Source organism: Oryctolagus cuniculus, chromosome 17 (assembly GCF_051225735.1).
Source record: "Oryctolagus cuniculus isolate XC-2025 breed Fujian yellow rabbit chromosome 17, ASM5122573v1, whole genome shotgun sequence".
Lineage (NCBI taxonomy): Eukaryota > Metazoa > Chordata > Mammalia > Lagomorpha > Leporidae > Oryctolagus > Oryctolagus cuniculus.
The window spans coordinates 12,854,416-12,868,915 of record NC_142883.1 but is presented as its reverse complement, the minus strand read 5'-3'; the positions used below and the strand labels follow the sequence as shown (position 1 = coordinate 12,868,915).

Below are 14,500 nucleotides of genomic sequence, written 5' to 3'. Positions count from 1 at the left end.
TGCCAAGCTGGCCATCCCCGGGCCTGTGGGGCAGAGGACCCTCGCCGCTGGCTTCCTGGGCGGGCTTGTGGGGATCAGCAAGACCAGAGTGCCGGGGGCCTTTTCCCCCAGGGAGGAGGTGACAGGCACGTGGCTGCCTTATCATCTCCGGGAGGGCACAGCCCAGCTGTGGCTGCTTCTGTTCCATGAAATAAACCAGCACACGAAAGGCTCTATCCTGCCAAGCCCTTGTTTCACGTTCTAGAAAATTAGCTGCCTCTCTACCGTGGTGCACGGTGGCCTGCTGGGGACAGACACAGCTCCCTCCAGGGCTGGACTCTCCCACTGCTGGCCGCTACGGGATATGCTCTCCCCTCACCCTGGGTCTCCAGACTCACAGCCCATCAAGGGGCAACAGCCAGAGTCCCGCACACCAGCCCCCGGTCGCTCTCCTCCACGTGTGACCTCACGCAGAGCCTGACCTGGAAGTGGCCGTGAGCCGGCAGTGCTGTGCGGAGCCCGGATGGAGCATGGTGATGTGAAATGTCCCTTGCTTGGGAGATACGTTTTGCACGCCCTTTGGTCTGAAGGTTCGCTTCATTAGTGGCATTGCAGAATCGGACATCTGATGAAAACCCCAGCTGCTACAGCAAGCTCTGTGATGTCCGGCCGTGGAATGCCTCAACCCTCCTGAGGGTCGCTGATACTGGAATAATTTCTCATTGGAGCATCAAAACAAGAAAACGAAGATAAGATGAAGAGGACCGACCCTGGTTCCACCAGCATAACCTTGGTCTCCGAAGCACCCAGCAGACGACGGTGAGGCCCGGACTCCCCACTGTGGGTCTTTTATCCTTGGCAAGGGCTTTGCTCCGCGGGAGCCGGGAGCTGTGCTGTGTGTGGGAATGGCTTCCGGCCCCCAGTCGGATACATCTCAGAGAAACTGAGTCATTGGCAGTGGCTGAAGAAAACGTACCCGGCAAGCTGCCGAGACAACAAGGCCCGTCAGCCAGGGCTGGCACTCGGCTCTGCTCCGCGGGAGGCAGCGCCCTTGGCTGACTGCCTGTGCCCTGCACCTGCTGCACAGAGCTCGGCTCCGGGTTTCACCTGCAGACCCCCGGCACCTTTTCAGTTAGCTCCGCGTGGGGACCCGCGTCACGGGAGAACCGGGATTCCTCTCCGGCTCCCCTGTGGCCCCTGCAGGCCCAGCCTCGGTTGTCTTCTTCTCGTGGGAACGTCCCGTTGGCTGCACAACAGCGCATGGCGTGGAGTCTCCACTCAAGCCTGGCAGGGGCTGACAGACCAACGTGCTGGGTGCCCTCGGCCGACGGGTGGCCCGGCCTCTGCACGTGGGGAAAGCGAGCCCTGCAGCGGCTCTTTTGCTGCACTCTTGGGAGCCTGAATTGTCCCTGCTCATCTCTCTGCCCTCAGGCCTCTCGCCAACAGCTGCTGACCCCCAGTGCCCCTTGCGCTCCCCTTGCTGTCCTGTCCCCTGTCCATCTGCGTCCTTGCTAGCACCTTTGGGCTCGGGCTCTGCAGCAGGCCGTGGGCTCGGTGCTGCAAGCAGTCGGGGCCTCTCGCTTCCTACTGGTCACAGCTCTCCCGGTCACGGCCACGGCCTTTCACAGGCACCTTTTGCTTGCTCTCCACTCAGTCGGTGAGTTCAGGGACTGGTCCTCCACAGCCAGAGGCCACGTCCACCTCCTTTGGGTCCAGCTCTCAGTTAAGGAGATCCAGTGAACTGATGACAGCAGCGCTCCAGGAGTAAAACATAAACACACACTGTCCACAGCCTGGCGGCCTGCCATGGACGCCACTCTGCTGCCAGTGACATCCGCAGCCCCCAGGGGCCACATCGCCCTCTGGTTTGAAGCCACTGGTGAGCTTAGGGCCCGAGAGCCACGGAAGCGGGAGTCGGCGCTAACCGTGCCACGCGAGGTCAGCTCTGCAGCGCGCGTGGCCCTTGGGAAAGCCGCTGGGACACCCTCTGCCTCGCTCCCTAAGGCAAGCTGAGCGTGGGCGTGTCCACTCTCAGCTGGGTTTGAGACGCTCTTGATCCTTTTCCCGTTTTAAATCGAGAAGGCAAGTAAGTAAGAAAGGGGAGAGAAGAGACGCCCTCGCAGGGTTTTCTCCCGAGGCGTGTCCCGTGTCCGTCATCATCCCGGCCACTGCCTGGCCGATTTTGTACGCGGAGGGGCAGGCGCCCGGAGGCCCTCCAGGAATCCGCGTCCAGGGCAGACGTGGGAGGCCCTGTTGGAAACGACGACTCGGGAGGAAGTTGACTGACCTGATTAATTTTAGTTTCCCTTAGTCTGCGCTAAGAATATCCGAGAGAAACAAAGTCGAGGGGGCTCGCCCGCCGCAGCCTATTCTGGGAGGAGGGGACTCGCAGGGGCTGTGGACGTGGTGCTGCTGCTCTAAGAATAGAACCGAGCGTGGCGCCCCCTGCGCCGGCTAATGGGCACCCATCACAGCAGACAGATCTGGGCCGACCCAACACGGTGGACGGTCCTGGAGCTGACAGAGGAGCAGAGAGCTCTCTGTGTGGTCTTGGCGGGGAGGCGCTGTGGGTGGCTGCCCGGCCCTTGGATCTGCGTGTGGTGAAAAGCAGAACTCGGGACACCGCCAATGGCAGGCGGCGTGAGCGAGGAGGCCGACAGCCTCAGGACGCCCGGTTTAGCCACAGAAACCCGGGAGCGCCTCAGAAAGCTCACAGCAGAGTGGGCTGCAAAAATGTTTTAACTTTGGTGCAAAAAATTTTGGAATCCATGCATGGTTTTTTCATACTATGGACTCCCATGAGCTGTTTGATGTATCCTTTTATAAACATCAGGAAAGGCACACACTGGCTGTCACCAACGAGTGCCAGCCACCAGGCCCTCACTGGAGCACTGGTGCAGGGGATGAAGACACAGACTCCGTCCTGGCTCCTCTCCCCCGACCTGCCAGCTGTGTGTCTTCCAGAAAGCTACTCAGCCTCTCTGTGCCTAGGTTTCTCAACGTTAAACCAGGGACAACAGCATCCCTTGGACAGGGGTGTTGGGAGGTGTCAATCACTTAATATTCATGAAGATCTGAGAACAGTGCCCGCCTCCTAGTGTTTGTTAAATAAATGAAGACCACGGGGACCCCACAGAGGGAGTCTGAAGAAAGGCGTCCATGTCCGAAGCAGCAGTGGCCGGCGTGTGAGCTGCACCCGGGCCCCACCAGGGAGCTGCCAGAAACCGTTCTTGGGTGTCAGGCGGAGCCGGGGAGCTGGGCACAGGTGCAAGGCCCGCGTCCTGCCCAGGACTCAGGGGTCCCGCCCAGGACTCAGGGCGGCGAGCACAGCTCTGCTGGCTGTGGTCCAGGAAGTCCCGCCCCCAAAGCAGCCCCGCCCCACTCCCTCTCTGCAGGGGGACCTCTCCCACTGGCACCCTCCACAGGGCCCAGGGCTGAGCACGAGGCGGCTGCTCGGCCGTTCTCCGTCCCCTGCAGAGGCCAGGGTCACGGGGCCTCCTCTCCCCGAGACAGAGGGCGGCTGGGGCACCCCCAGAGGGAGGAGAGAGGGGGCTCGGGAGAGAGGCTGCTTTGTGCACTCACCACTTTGGGCTTGAACGGCGGCTGGATCTCCCTGTTCTCCAGTTTCTCCCAGTCGATCCTCCGGAAGAAGGCGTGTTCCCTCACGTCCCGCTCTCCCTCGGGCCCGCAGCCCAGCCGCTTGGCCGGGTGTTTGGTCATCAGCTACGGGCAGAGGGAGGCAAAGAGAGCATTGGGTGACCGTGGTATCTGGGCAACTGCGCCTTCCCCCTGTGCCGCTTCCTGCAGCCCTGGCCATGGGGATGCTGGGACAGCGTCTCAGGGCGCTACCCCAGAGACTCAGGGGCTCATGGGGAATGACGCCCACTCACAAAACAGGAAGAGAACAGGACTTTTCACCCTAAGGGCAAAGAGCAGCAGTGTGGACGAATGCAACCAGGACGAGCCAGACGGAGCGAGAACGACTTAAACAGGGACTTTTTCTGTGTGCAGCACTGCTGCCCTGAGGGGCGCAGCATCCAAGCCCTCCTACTGCGGCACTGTGATGGTGTCGGTCAGACTCATGGGTTAGAAGGCAGAGGCTGCACCGAGGATGGAGACTTGGGTCACCGGCCATGTCTCCGGCAGGACATGGCGGCCAGCACTGCCCGGTCACTCTCTGCAGGCAGGAGCCACTCAGGAGCCAGGATGCCTGGCCTTGCATCTCCTCTAAGTGCCCTGCCCTTGAAAAGTCCATGAGAGACACCGCCCAGGTGCCCAGATGAACCAGCTGACACTTGACCATGAAAAACCAGCCAGTCACCCAGCAATTCCATTCCCAGGCACTGCCTGCACAGGACTGTGCTCCCGTGTTTGCCAAGACACACGGCCCCGGAGGCTCATGGCAGCGGTACTCGTAGTCTCAAACCAACACGTAGAAACTGTACCAGCCACCCGCTGTGGAGCAGGCAGTGTAGACAACTCCACCAGCCACCTGCTGTGGAGCAGGCAGTGTGGACAACCCCGCCAGCCACTTGCTGGGGAGCAAGCAGTGTAGACAATCACACCAGCCACCCGCTGGGGAACAAGCAGTGTAGACGATCATACCAGCTACCCGCTGCGGAGCAGGCAGTGTAGACAACTCCACCGCCACCTGCTGGGGAGCAGGCAGTGTGGACAACCCCACCAGCCACCAGCTGGGGAGCAGGCAGTGTGGACAACCCCGCCAGCCACCCGCTGGGGAGCAGGCAGTGTAGACAACCGCACCAGCCACCCGCTGGGGAGCAGGCAGTGTAGACGATCACACCAGCCACCTGCTGGGGAGCAGGCAGTGTGGACAACCGTACCAGCCGCCCTCTATGGAACAGGCAGTGTGGACAACCCCACCAGCCACCTGTTGTGGAGCAGGCAGTGTGGACAACCCCACCAGCCACCCACTGTGGATCAGTGTAGACAACCGCACCGGCCACTTGCTGTGGATCAGGCAGTGTAGACAACCACACCAGCCACCTGTTGTGGAGCAGGCAGTGTGGACAACTCCACCAGCCACCCACTATGGAGCAGGTAAATGAACTGTGATGTGTTCACAGGATGGAGCACAAGGGGGCTACATGAGAGGTGGAGCTACACCCGCACACGGTGGTGTGGCCGCGTCTACACTCACTAGGTTGAGTGAATGAAGCTGGGCCCCACGTGTGCAAGGCTCGGAACAGGCAAGACCCACCATGCCCGCAGAAGCGGGTACCGCTGGTTCCGAGGGTGGGGCACTGGTAGCTGGGACAGGGTGCATCTGCTTGTGAGACTTTGCTAATCTGCCCACCAACAACTGGGATGTTGCATTTCAAACACAGAAACCAGAGAGGAGTGCCCAAGGCCCACCCACTGAGCCAAGAGAACAGAACCAACACCTTCCAGGGCCCACGATTGCCTCTGGGCATCCCCGCCACGATTTTCTGAAATGGAGTGGAAACAAGGGAGTGGAACAAGGAGGTGACCAGGCCAGAGTCCTGGGAATCCCGGGAAGTCCCGCGCTCTCCCCACCACACACCCAGGCTTGATCCTACCAGGGCGCAAGGCTGTGGGGTGGGACTGCAGTATTTCCACTGTCGCTCTTACAGGTGTTGGGAGGGGCGCCTCCGTGCTCACGAGAGCAAGCCCACACCACTTACCCCCTTGCAGATGGAGACGGCCTCCTTGGACAAGGATTTGGGGTAGGAAACGTTGTGCTCCATGATGGACTGAAACAGCTCGTCTTCGTCCTCGCCATCAAATGGAGGCTACCCGGAAAAGAGACGGGAAAGCAATCAGAGGAGGAATTCATGGCCATGGTCATTCCTGTGGCGCCTGGAACTCCAATTCAGCCCCAGGAAGCAGGCCCCAGGTTTTTGACACCCCAGGCTGCAGAGTGAGCTCAGTGAACTTGTGGGTTTGTCTGATTATCTCTAATTTTTCATTAGATTGGCAGTTGTATATTTTTCATTTTTTTTTTCTTCTTCTCTCCCTTGAATTAGCTTGCCCTGGGCAACCCGAAACAATCTTTAGGGAAAATGTTCTCGAGCCATTCTTTTAATGATTTGCAAATAAATTATAATTAATCCATTAATCTTGTAATTACATGCTGGAAGCCTAATTACAATGAAGTCAAGTTACAGATGGCTCGGGGTTCAGAGGGCAGAGGTGTGTGGAGTGCAAACACCTTCACTTGGGGCGATGGGGACTTGAGAACATGGGTACCGTGTCCCCTGGCCTGGGCCTCTGACCCGACAGGAGCTGCTCCCACGGTGGCAGTGAGGAGAGCTGGGCTCCCACGGGACACCCCTTGTCCTCCTACTGGGTTTACCATCACCACCTGGAGGGAGACAGACCTGTAGCAGCCTCCAAGCCGCCGTCCACAGGCGCGGGCTGACCTCTGCCACGCAGTTCTCCGCCCTGTGATGGGGGTCGTGGTGAGTATGTAGAGCACCTGCGGCTTTGTGTGGGACCCAGTAAGTGTCCAGCGAAGGATACCTGGCTGTGTTGTTACGAAGGTAGGAGAAGCCACCCCTGACTTGGGGAGGGAAGTCGGGGGTGAGGAAGACCTCCAATCCCCCCGCCCCGCCTCCACACGTCTGGGGTCTGTCCCATCACATGGGGGAAGGGATTTCAGGAAACAATCGGTGTTGCCCTTTGGCTCGGCACAGAAAAGGCAGATCAGGGCCACCCCGTCCAGACTCCTCCAGGGTTCACCCTAATGTTCCCTCTTCAGGGGGAGAGCAATCAGGTAGGGCTCAGACAGGGACAGAATCAGATTCCAATTTAAAGTCTATCAGCACGGGGTTGCAGTGCAGTGGATTAAGCCACCACGTGTGGTTCTAGCAACCCATATCAGAGAGTTGGTTTGGTTCACAGCCACTCTGCTCCTGATCCAGCTTCCTGTTCGTGAACCTGGGAGGCAGCAGGTGATGGCCCAAGTATTTGGATCCCTGCTGCCTGCCCGGGAGACGTGGATGGAGTTCCTGGATCTTGACCTCAGCGTGGCCCAGCCTTGGCAGTTACAGCCACCGGGAAGTGAGCCAGCAGATGGAAGATTCCTCCTCTCCCCACTTCCTCCCCTCCCCTCCTCTTCCTCCTTCCCCCTCCCACCACTTCCCTCTGTCATTCTGCCTTTCAAATAAATTAATCTATGCAGAAAATGTGAAGTCTGTCGTGGTTCCATGGGAGCTGTACAGCTGTCAGCAGGATGTCCCCTCTGTCAAACTCTTCCCCAAAGTAAGATGGAACACTGAGCTGCAAGACTCTGTCTTCCAGCCACCACGCACAAACCAACCTATTCACTGGACACCCGAGACCGGACCCAGGCTTTTGCGTTGACCTTAGCCTTGAATAGGAGGTGGGTGGGGCCAGTACGCAGGAGCCGTGCCCTCCCCCTGGGGAGGGGAGGTGCCACATCTACAAAGGTCCCTCCCGTGGGATCAGGTATGGGAGAGGGCAGGGTAGTGTGACCGATGCCACTTACTTTTTTTTTTTTTGTCTAGAAATGGAAACCAACAGGCCTCTCTGCAGGGGTCAGGGCCTGGTGTGAAGGCTGTTTAATTTGGTGGACGTGTGTACCTGGGTGAGAAGTCAGGTTAGCTGGCTGAGTGACTCAGAACGGGGCAGGGGCAGCCAGCCATGGTGTCGCCATGGACACCAGGGGCAAGCTGGTGCCCGGGACCCCCGCACGCTGCAGAAAACAGGCCACAGAGGATGGGGGGGGTGTCTGGTGCCCTTGACTGTGGGTGGTGGTGGGGGAGTGCATAGCCCCGGGCAGAAGCCACGCCACTCTTGTTTTAATCACAAAAAAGCCTTCCAAATGCTCATGGGAAATGTGCGCTATGGAACACCACGCAGGGTTTTCACAGGGAGGAACGCACGTCCTTCTGTGACTGGCTAACTTCAAGATGTGGAATAGTCCACACGCTAACTGCAGGGACAGCCCAGGTCCTGCCACAGCAGTGAACAGCTGAGTGCACCTCCAGACTTACAACACAGCCTGCTTCTTGCTTCTTGCAACACGTCTACCGGGGACCAGCAGAGGGGTCTGCTCTGCACAGCCACAGGGAGTCACACACGTCCCCCAGCAGAGCAGCCGCCACCCTGGTCTTGCCGGCAAAGGCTGGCACGGAGCTCTGGGCTGTCTTCCTCTGACCCTTAAACACTCTGGCACCTCCACTTTGCTCTCATTGCTCAGAACTGGTCATGGGGGCTGGCGCTGTGGCGTAGCAGGTTAAAGCCCTGGTCTGCAGCACCGGCATCCCATATGGACGCCAGTTTGAGTCCCAGCTGCTCCACTTCCAATCCAGCTCTCTGGTATGGCCTGGGAAAGCAGTGGAGAATGCTTGGGCCCCTGCACCCACATGGGAAACCTGGAAGAAGCTCCTGGCTCCTGGCTTTGACCTGGCCCAGCCCCAGTCATTGTGGCCATTTAGGGAGCAAACCAGCGGATGCAAGAGCTCTCTCTGTCTCTACCTCTGTATATAACTCTGTCTTTCAAATAAATAAAATAATAATAAAAAAGAACTGGTCATGTGCCAGGAAGTACAACCCTGCCCTGTGCCAAGAGAGGGAGGAAGCCCACCGTGTCCAGAACGGTCCCCTGGAGTTCTGTCTTAAATGATGTAATCCTGGGGGGAAGGGGCCCACAAAAGTGGCACTCATGCCCCCTCTACCTAACCACGAATGCTGCTCTCATCTGTACATGATCCCCAGGCTTTCTTACACTCTTTTCAGATTGTGATGCGTGAGTGACAGTTCCTGGTCTTTCACTGATCCATTTTTTTCTCTGCAGCCACTGAAGAGATACATGGTCCCAGGCTGGTTCATCCCTCCACGGTCACCACTGGCTGCAGCACAGGGTTCCAATAACCAATGCCACTGCAGACATCATGTTGTCCGTATCATTTTTTCCTCTTCTGAGTGACTTTCTAAGCACAGTGGCCAAGGTGTGGGATGGTACAGTCCAAGGTGGGAGCATGTTTATGGCTCACGACAGGTGGCTGCTGGCTCTCAGGCCTTGCTGCTGCAGCAAGCCAGTGGTGACAGGTTATAACCATCCTTGTTTTCCTTCCCAGTAATGCCAGCTACTTAGCCTGGGGCCTGTGGCAGGTAATGTGTTGCTAAGACAATCAGGACATGGCATTCTGGCGTGGCTTCTCTCCCATGTTCTCATGGCTACTTTTTAAATTTTGCAAATCTGAGCTCAATGCTCCACGCTAAGCCACCTATTAGCAAGTCTTGGGTTGGTGCAAACATTTTCTGCACGGGTTGTAGCCTGTAGCCACCATCGCACTCTGCGATATGTGCATGTGAAACAGACAAAAGAGGGGTGCTGCTTCAGCCCTGTGCAGACAATTCCTAAGTCACAAGTAAGCAGGCCCTACTGGGACGGGGATGGGGGAGCAGCTGCGGGCCACTCAGGCGGAAGCCCCAGTTACCGAGAGGAAGGAGCCCTCACTGGTTCGTCAGGAGCGAAGACCAAGCACAAATAACCCTGGCGGCAAGGACTTAAAGAGGAGGGCGCCGGGCCCTTCACGGCGACTTGGAGCCACTCCATGCACATCAGAGTGCTGGGGACGTACTAATTACACCCCCAAAGTCATCTCCTGTGTCGAGCAGCCCAGGAACTGAATAAAGACCCGGGCTCTACACCTCGCCGCCCCCTGGCAGCGATCGACACTGCGGGCAACGATTACTTTTCCTGTTCACCTTCCCCTTCTGTGATGGCAGGGGACAACCGTAGACCCTGACCCCATGGCCGGCTTCCTAATCCATGCTCCGTTTCAGCGATGGCCTCTACTCCCTGTGCTCAGCCTCTGAGGCCCCCGCGGCTTCGCGGGGCACAGTGTGGCACCCTCAGAGCCTTCCTCTTCCTCCCTGGGTCAACTCACAGCCCAGGAATCCATCTCCATCTGCACTGAGCAGTCAGAGAGGAAGACGAGGAAGGGGCTCCGCATGGCCAGGTGAAGATTCAGAGCCACAGAGGCCACGGTCAGGGTCGGGCAGGGCACGGGAAGGCGGCACGCGCTGCGGGTGGCGGTTGTGGAGACTGACCGTTTTTAATAGAGATCACCTCGGCCTGCAGGGAGGCACACAGGGCAGCTGCCCGGCTCTGAGAAGCAGGACGGGAAATGATGGAAGAGCTCAGGTGTTTGTGGCGTGGAGCAGGAGCCCAGTGCTCCGTGGGGGCTCGAGTGAGGGAGGCAGACTTCAACTAAGGCTTGGAAATCGAGGCCTGGGGAGGCAGGACTTCAGAACGCGCCCTGGGGACTCCCCTGGTACAGTGGAGCTTTCCCGAGCTCGCCCTTGGGGACAGGGTCCTGGCGGGGCAGGGAGAGGAGGGAAGCCAGCCCGGGAGGGAGGGGTCTCAGCTGCAGGTCTGCACTGTGACTCCAGCCTCCTGCTGCCAGGAGAGAGTCCGCTCCTGTCCCCGCACGTCACGCCGACCGCGGCTCCGTCTGACCTGCGACACTTGGTGGTGCAGGAGAAGAGCCTGGTCGTGAACACAGGGCTTGCTTTCTGGACTCAAAGCTGAGCGTTCAGTGGATAGAGGAAGGGAACGTGCCTTTGGGTGCCTTCAGGAGCAACCTGGCTCCCTAGGGGCTGGTCATTCTGAGTCAAAGTTTATTATTAAAACTTCAGAGAGGCAAAATTAATGCGGACGCGGGAATCTGAGATTCCCAGTGGCTATCTGTGACCTGACTTTCTGTGTTTCCACAATGAGACACTGGGCCTACTGAGAATGCCTAGAGCAAGAGACAGAATCAAGATAAATCACAGCTGAACAAATGAGTCTTACGGCACTGAGAACCGGTGATCAAATGCGGGCTAGAACTTCAGAGCTTGCAACATCAGACAGGGTCAGTATCTAAGAGCGCTAGGACACAGTGCGAGAGACACGTGGGTGAGGTCGTGGACGGCTTCCCATGCCGGAGCGAAAGCCAGAGCCATGTGATGACCTCCACGCTCACATGGCCATGGCACCTCCTCCCCCTGCTGCAGCTTACTCTGCTCCAGCCACACTGCCGGCTTCCTCTCTGTCACAGCCACAACCTGCAACCTCAGGGCCTTTGCACTTGCTGTCCCCACTGCCTGGATGCTCTTCCTCCAGCTATGCACACAGACATCTCCTCCTTCCTTCCTGGTCTTAACTTTCTATTCTACGTTGTCTTTCTGACCACGCTAGCTAACACTTCCATGCCACCCCAGCACTCTCTTCTTTGTCTGCATAATTCCTTTCTTTTCTTCTTTAGCACATCACTATCAAATATTTCCATTATCTGACTAGTCTCTCATCACTCTCCTCCTGCAAGCTTCATGGGCATAAAGGTGTTTGTTTCCTTTCTGTGCACACAGTGAGTGCCCACCGATACGTGTTGGATGAACGATCAGCAGCTGGGACACGTGGAGAGGGTGGCTTCTCCCCAGAGACAGACTGTGTTGGGCACAGCTCTGCAGCTTGCCTGGGTGCCTCTTTCCATCATCGTTCGCTCATGTTCTTGGCTAAGGAGAGTTAAACCCCCCGGCACTTGTGTTCATGTGCAGGGAATTATAAAACGCTTCCCAGGATGGCTCATTCTTGGGTCTAAAGGCAGAGGTCAGCCAGGTGCTTGCCAAACCCGCCCCCTCTGGCTGAGCGCCGAGATGGGCTCAGCCCTCCTGGGTCTTGTGGGGCTAGGGTGCCTGGGGGAAGGCAGGCAGGAGTGACGAAGCCGCCTGAAGGCCTGGCCCCTAAAGCATTCGGTGCGACTCTCCTGTCTCCTGGGATGCTGAAAGGAGGGGAGTCAGCGGGGAGAAAGATGGTGGGAGAACCTGGCTCCTCGGACCACCAGGTGGGCGGGCCTCCCGCCCTCCGCCACGCAGGACTACGCGGGCAATGTGAAATAGATCTGTGCTTCGTGTTAATAAGCCGCTGGGGTCTGGGGGCTGTCAGTGTGCACCGTTACGAATGCCACTGTGTCACAAGGTGTTAGGCAATAACACACGTGCTTATCTTAGAAGTCACATCCTTAGAAACCTAATTTTCCTGTTCTTAGCAGGAAGTTCAGCTGTGAAAATTACAGCGAGTCGGCAGGGTGAGATAAGAGGAGACGGGAGAAGCTATTAAAACACCTCTTCAGTTTACCAGTGCTCGTCCTTAAGTAATAATAATAATATCAGTGCTGTGCCCAGGCAGGAGCTGGGGCAGATGTACAGGCAGACCGCAGGGAGCCACCACCCAGCCCCGGCTGGGAGCCACAGGAAACTGACAGCGGCCATGGCCGTCAGCAACCCAGGGGGCACGTGTGCAGTGCTGATGCGCCAGATGTGGCTTTCAACCTGGGAGATCATTTCCGTGCCTACCGGACATAACCCACTCCCAGGGGGATTTCTGCCTCCTCCACCAGCCATGCTACACTGCCGGGTCTGGCGATCACTGCCCCAGAAGAGCAGAAGAACTCACGTGACCCAGCAATACACACACACAAAAGCACAGTGAGGGGCTGGCACTGTGGCGTAGCTGGTAAAGCTGCAGCCTGCAGTGCTGGCATCCCATATGGGCACCAGTTCGAGTCCCAGCTGCTCCACTTCCCATTCAGCTCTCTGCTGTGACCTGGGAAAGCAGCAGAAGGTGGCCCAAGTCCTTGGGCTCCTGTACCCATGTGGGAGACCCAGAAGAAGCTCCTGGCTCTGGATCAGTGTGGCTCTAGATGTTGCGGCCCTCAAGGGAGTGAACCAGTGGATAGAAGACTCCCCTCCCCCTCTCTCTCTGCCTTTCAAATAAAATAAATAAATCTTTAAAAAAAAAAAAAAAACAACAAAACCAGAATAGCACAGTGAACATTACCTGCCCAGCCAGCATCTCATACAGCAGGACGCCGTAGGCCCACCAGTCCACGGATTTGCCGTACGGCTGATAAGCGATGATCTGCACGGAAACAAACACGTCGGTTACATTACAGGTAAATCACACAGCTCCTGTTGGGACAGGTGAGTCCCGCGAGCACTGATACACTGCTCATGCAGACAAGGCCATCATAAGCTCTGTCTTCGATTTCTACGCCTAGGCAAGGGGCCCTGGGAGACAGACACACGGGGAGCCATCCACCCTGTGGTTCACTGCCAACAACCCATCCTGGGACTCTGCTTCCGGATCCACGCGGGGGTGCCACGGCATGGGTCTGAAGGTAGGTTTAGTTGTTCTCACTGGGGAAAAATGTCTCTGCACTGAGGGACATTTACTTTTCGGGAAATGCCAGGGGTCGGTCAGCACTAGGGTTTGACGCACAGGATGCTCAGACTCCAACATCCAAGCGGAGTGTTATGAAAAGCCGTAAGAAGGCCGATGGAGATGGACGAGAGCAGGAAGCTCGGCGGGGTAAGAACTCCGGTTTCCTTGCGCTGCACATAAAGGCTCAGGGAGGCGCGCTCAGTCTGTTGAATGAGGTCCTAGAGTGTTCTGAAAAGATGCAGGATAGAAGGCCCGGATGCGATATTGGGACTTTGCCTGACTCTTGGTCCCAGTCAATCAACTGAAAAAAGAAACTGAGAGGATCTACAGAGCACAATGCAGTCGGCAAAGGGGGTGACTTACACCGTTCAGGCAGCGTAAAGCTACCGTGGTTAGACTGTCCTCAGCTAGACAGGAGGGCGTGCGTGGGGGAAACACGAGAGACGACGCACTCACGGAGAAGCATCCTCATTTCTACACAAGACTTTGAAATGTGCTCTTCAGGGAAAGATGAGTGTGCGAGGATTTTGCTGCATGTAACTATATTTCAAAAGTATTCAAATAAAGCCAGTCCTTGCAACCTATTTGCAAAGTATAGTGTTTCAATTTTTTAAAAGACTTTATTTATTTGAGAGGTAGAGTTACAGAGGGAGAAACAGAGAGAAAGGCCTTCCATCCACTCGTTCACTCTCCAAGTGGCTGCAACAACAGGAGCTGGGCTGATCCGAAGCCAGGAGCTTCTTCCAGGTCTCCCACATGGCTGCAGGGGCCCAGGGCGTGGGCATCTTCTGCTGCTTTCCCAGGCCATAGCAGAGAGCGGGATCAGAAGAGGAGCAGTTGGTGCTCTTGTATGAGATGCTGGCATTGCAAGAGGCAGCTTAACCTGCTGCGCCACAGCGCCGGCCCCGGTCCACTGCTTCTGAACACAGGCAGAGCCGAAGCTTCGGTGTTTCTGGGTGAATTATCAGGCGGAGGCTCGGTCGTGGCTTTATTTTCTGTCTCTACCCACAAACATCCAGGCGGCTTTACCATCCCTCTCCTGCACGTGGTGGAGAGCACGTTGCCCAGGTCTGAAAAGCTGTCAGAGGCAAGGGAGTGGGCACCCTGCTTCCGGTCAAATGATTCACAAACCTACAAGCCAGGGCTGCCAGGACGGCATCTTCTTTTAAAAGCCAAGAGGATCCGCTCAGCCACTGGACCGAGGTGACGAAGCCGCGCTGACACCACAGTGCCTCCTCCAACCAGAACGACAGGATGGCATTCCGAATCTCACCGGATGACGCTTCCCGGGGAAGTTCA

At 57.3% G+C, this 14,500-nt stretch overlaps 1 protein-coding gene across 3 annotated transcripts in view; it reads right to left on the bottom strand.

The window, feature by feature from the left end:
• Positions 1 to 14,500, bottom strand: part of PRKCA (protein kinase C alpha) — a 429,630-nt gene that overhangs the window by 13,367 nt on the left and 401,763 nt on the right. For all 3 annotated transcript variants that reach the window (XM_051824401.3, NM_001101724.1, XM_089316626.1), the window contains 3 exon segments: positions 12,818 to 12,898; positions 5,646 to 5,753; positions 3,562 to 3,702 (listed from right to left, as the gene is read on the bottom strand). In XM_051824401.3, the coding sequence (XP_051680361.1) occupies positions 3,562 to 3,702; positions 5,646 to 5,753; positions 12,818 to 12,898 (330 nt within the window).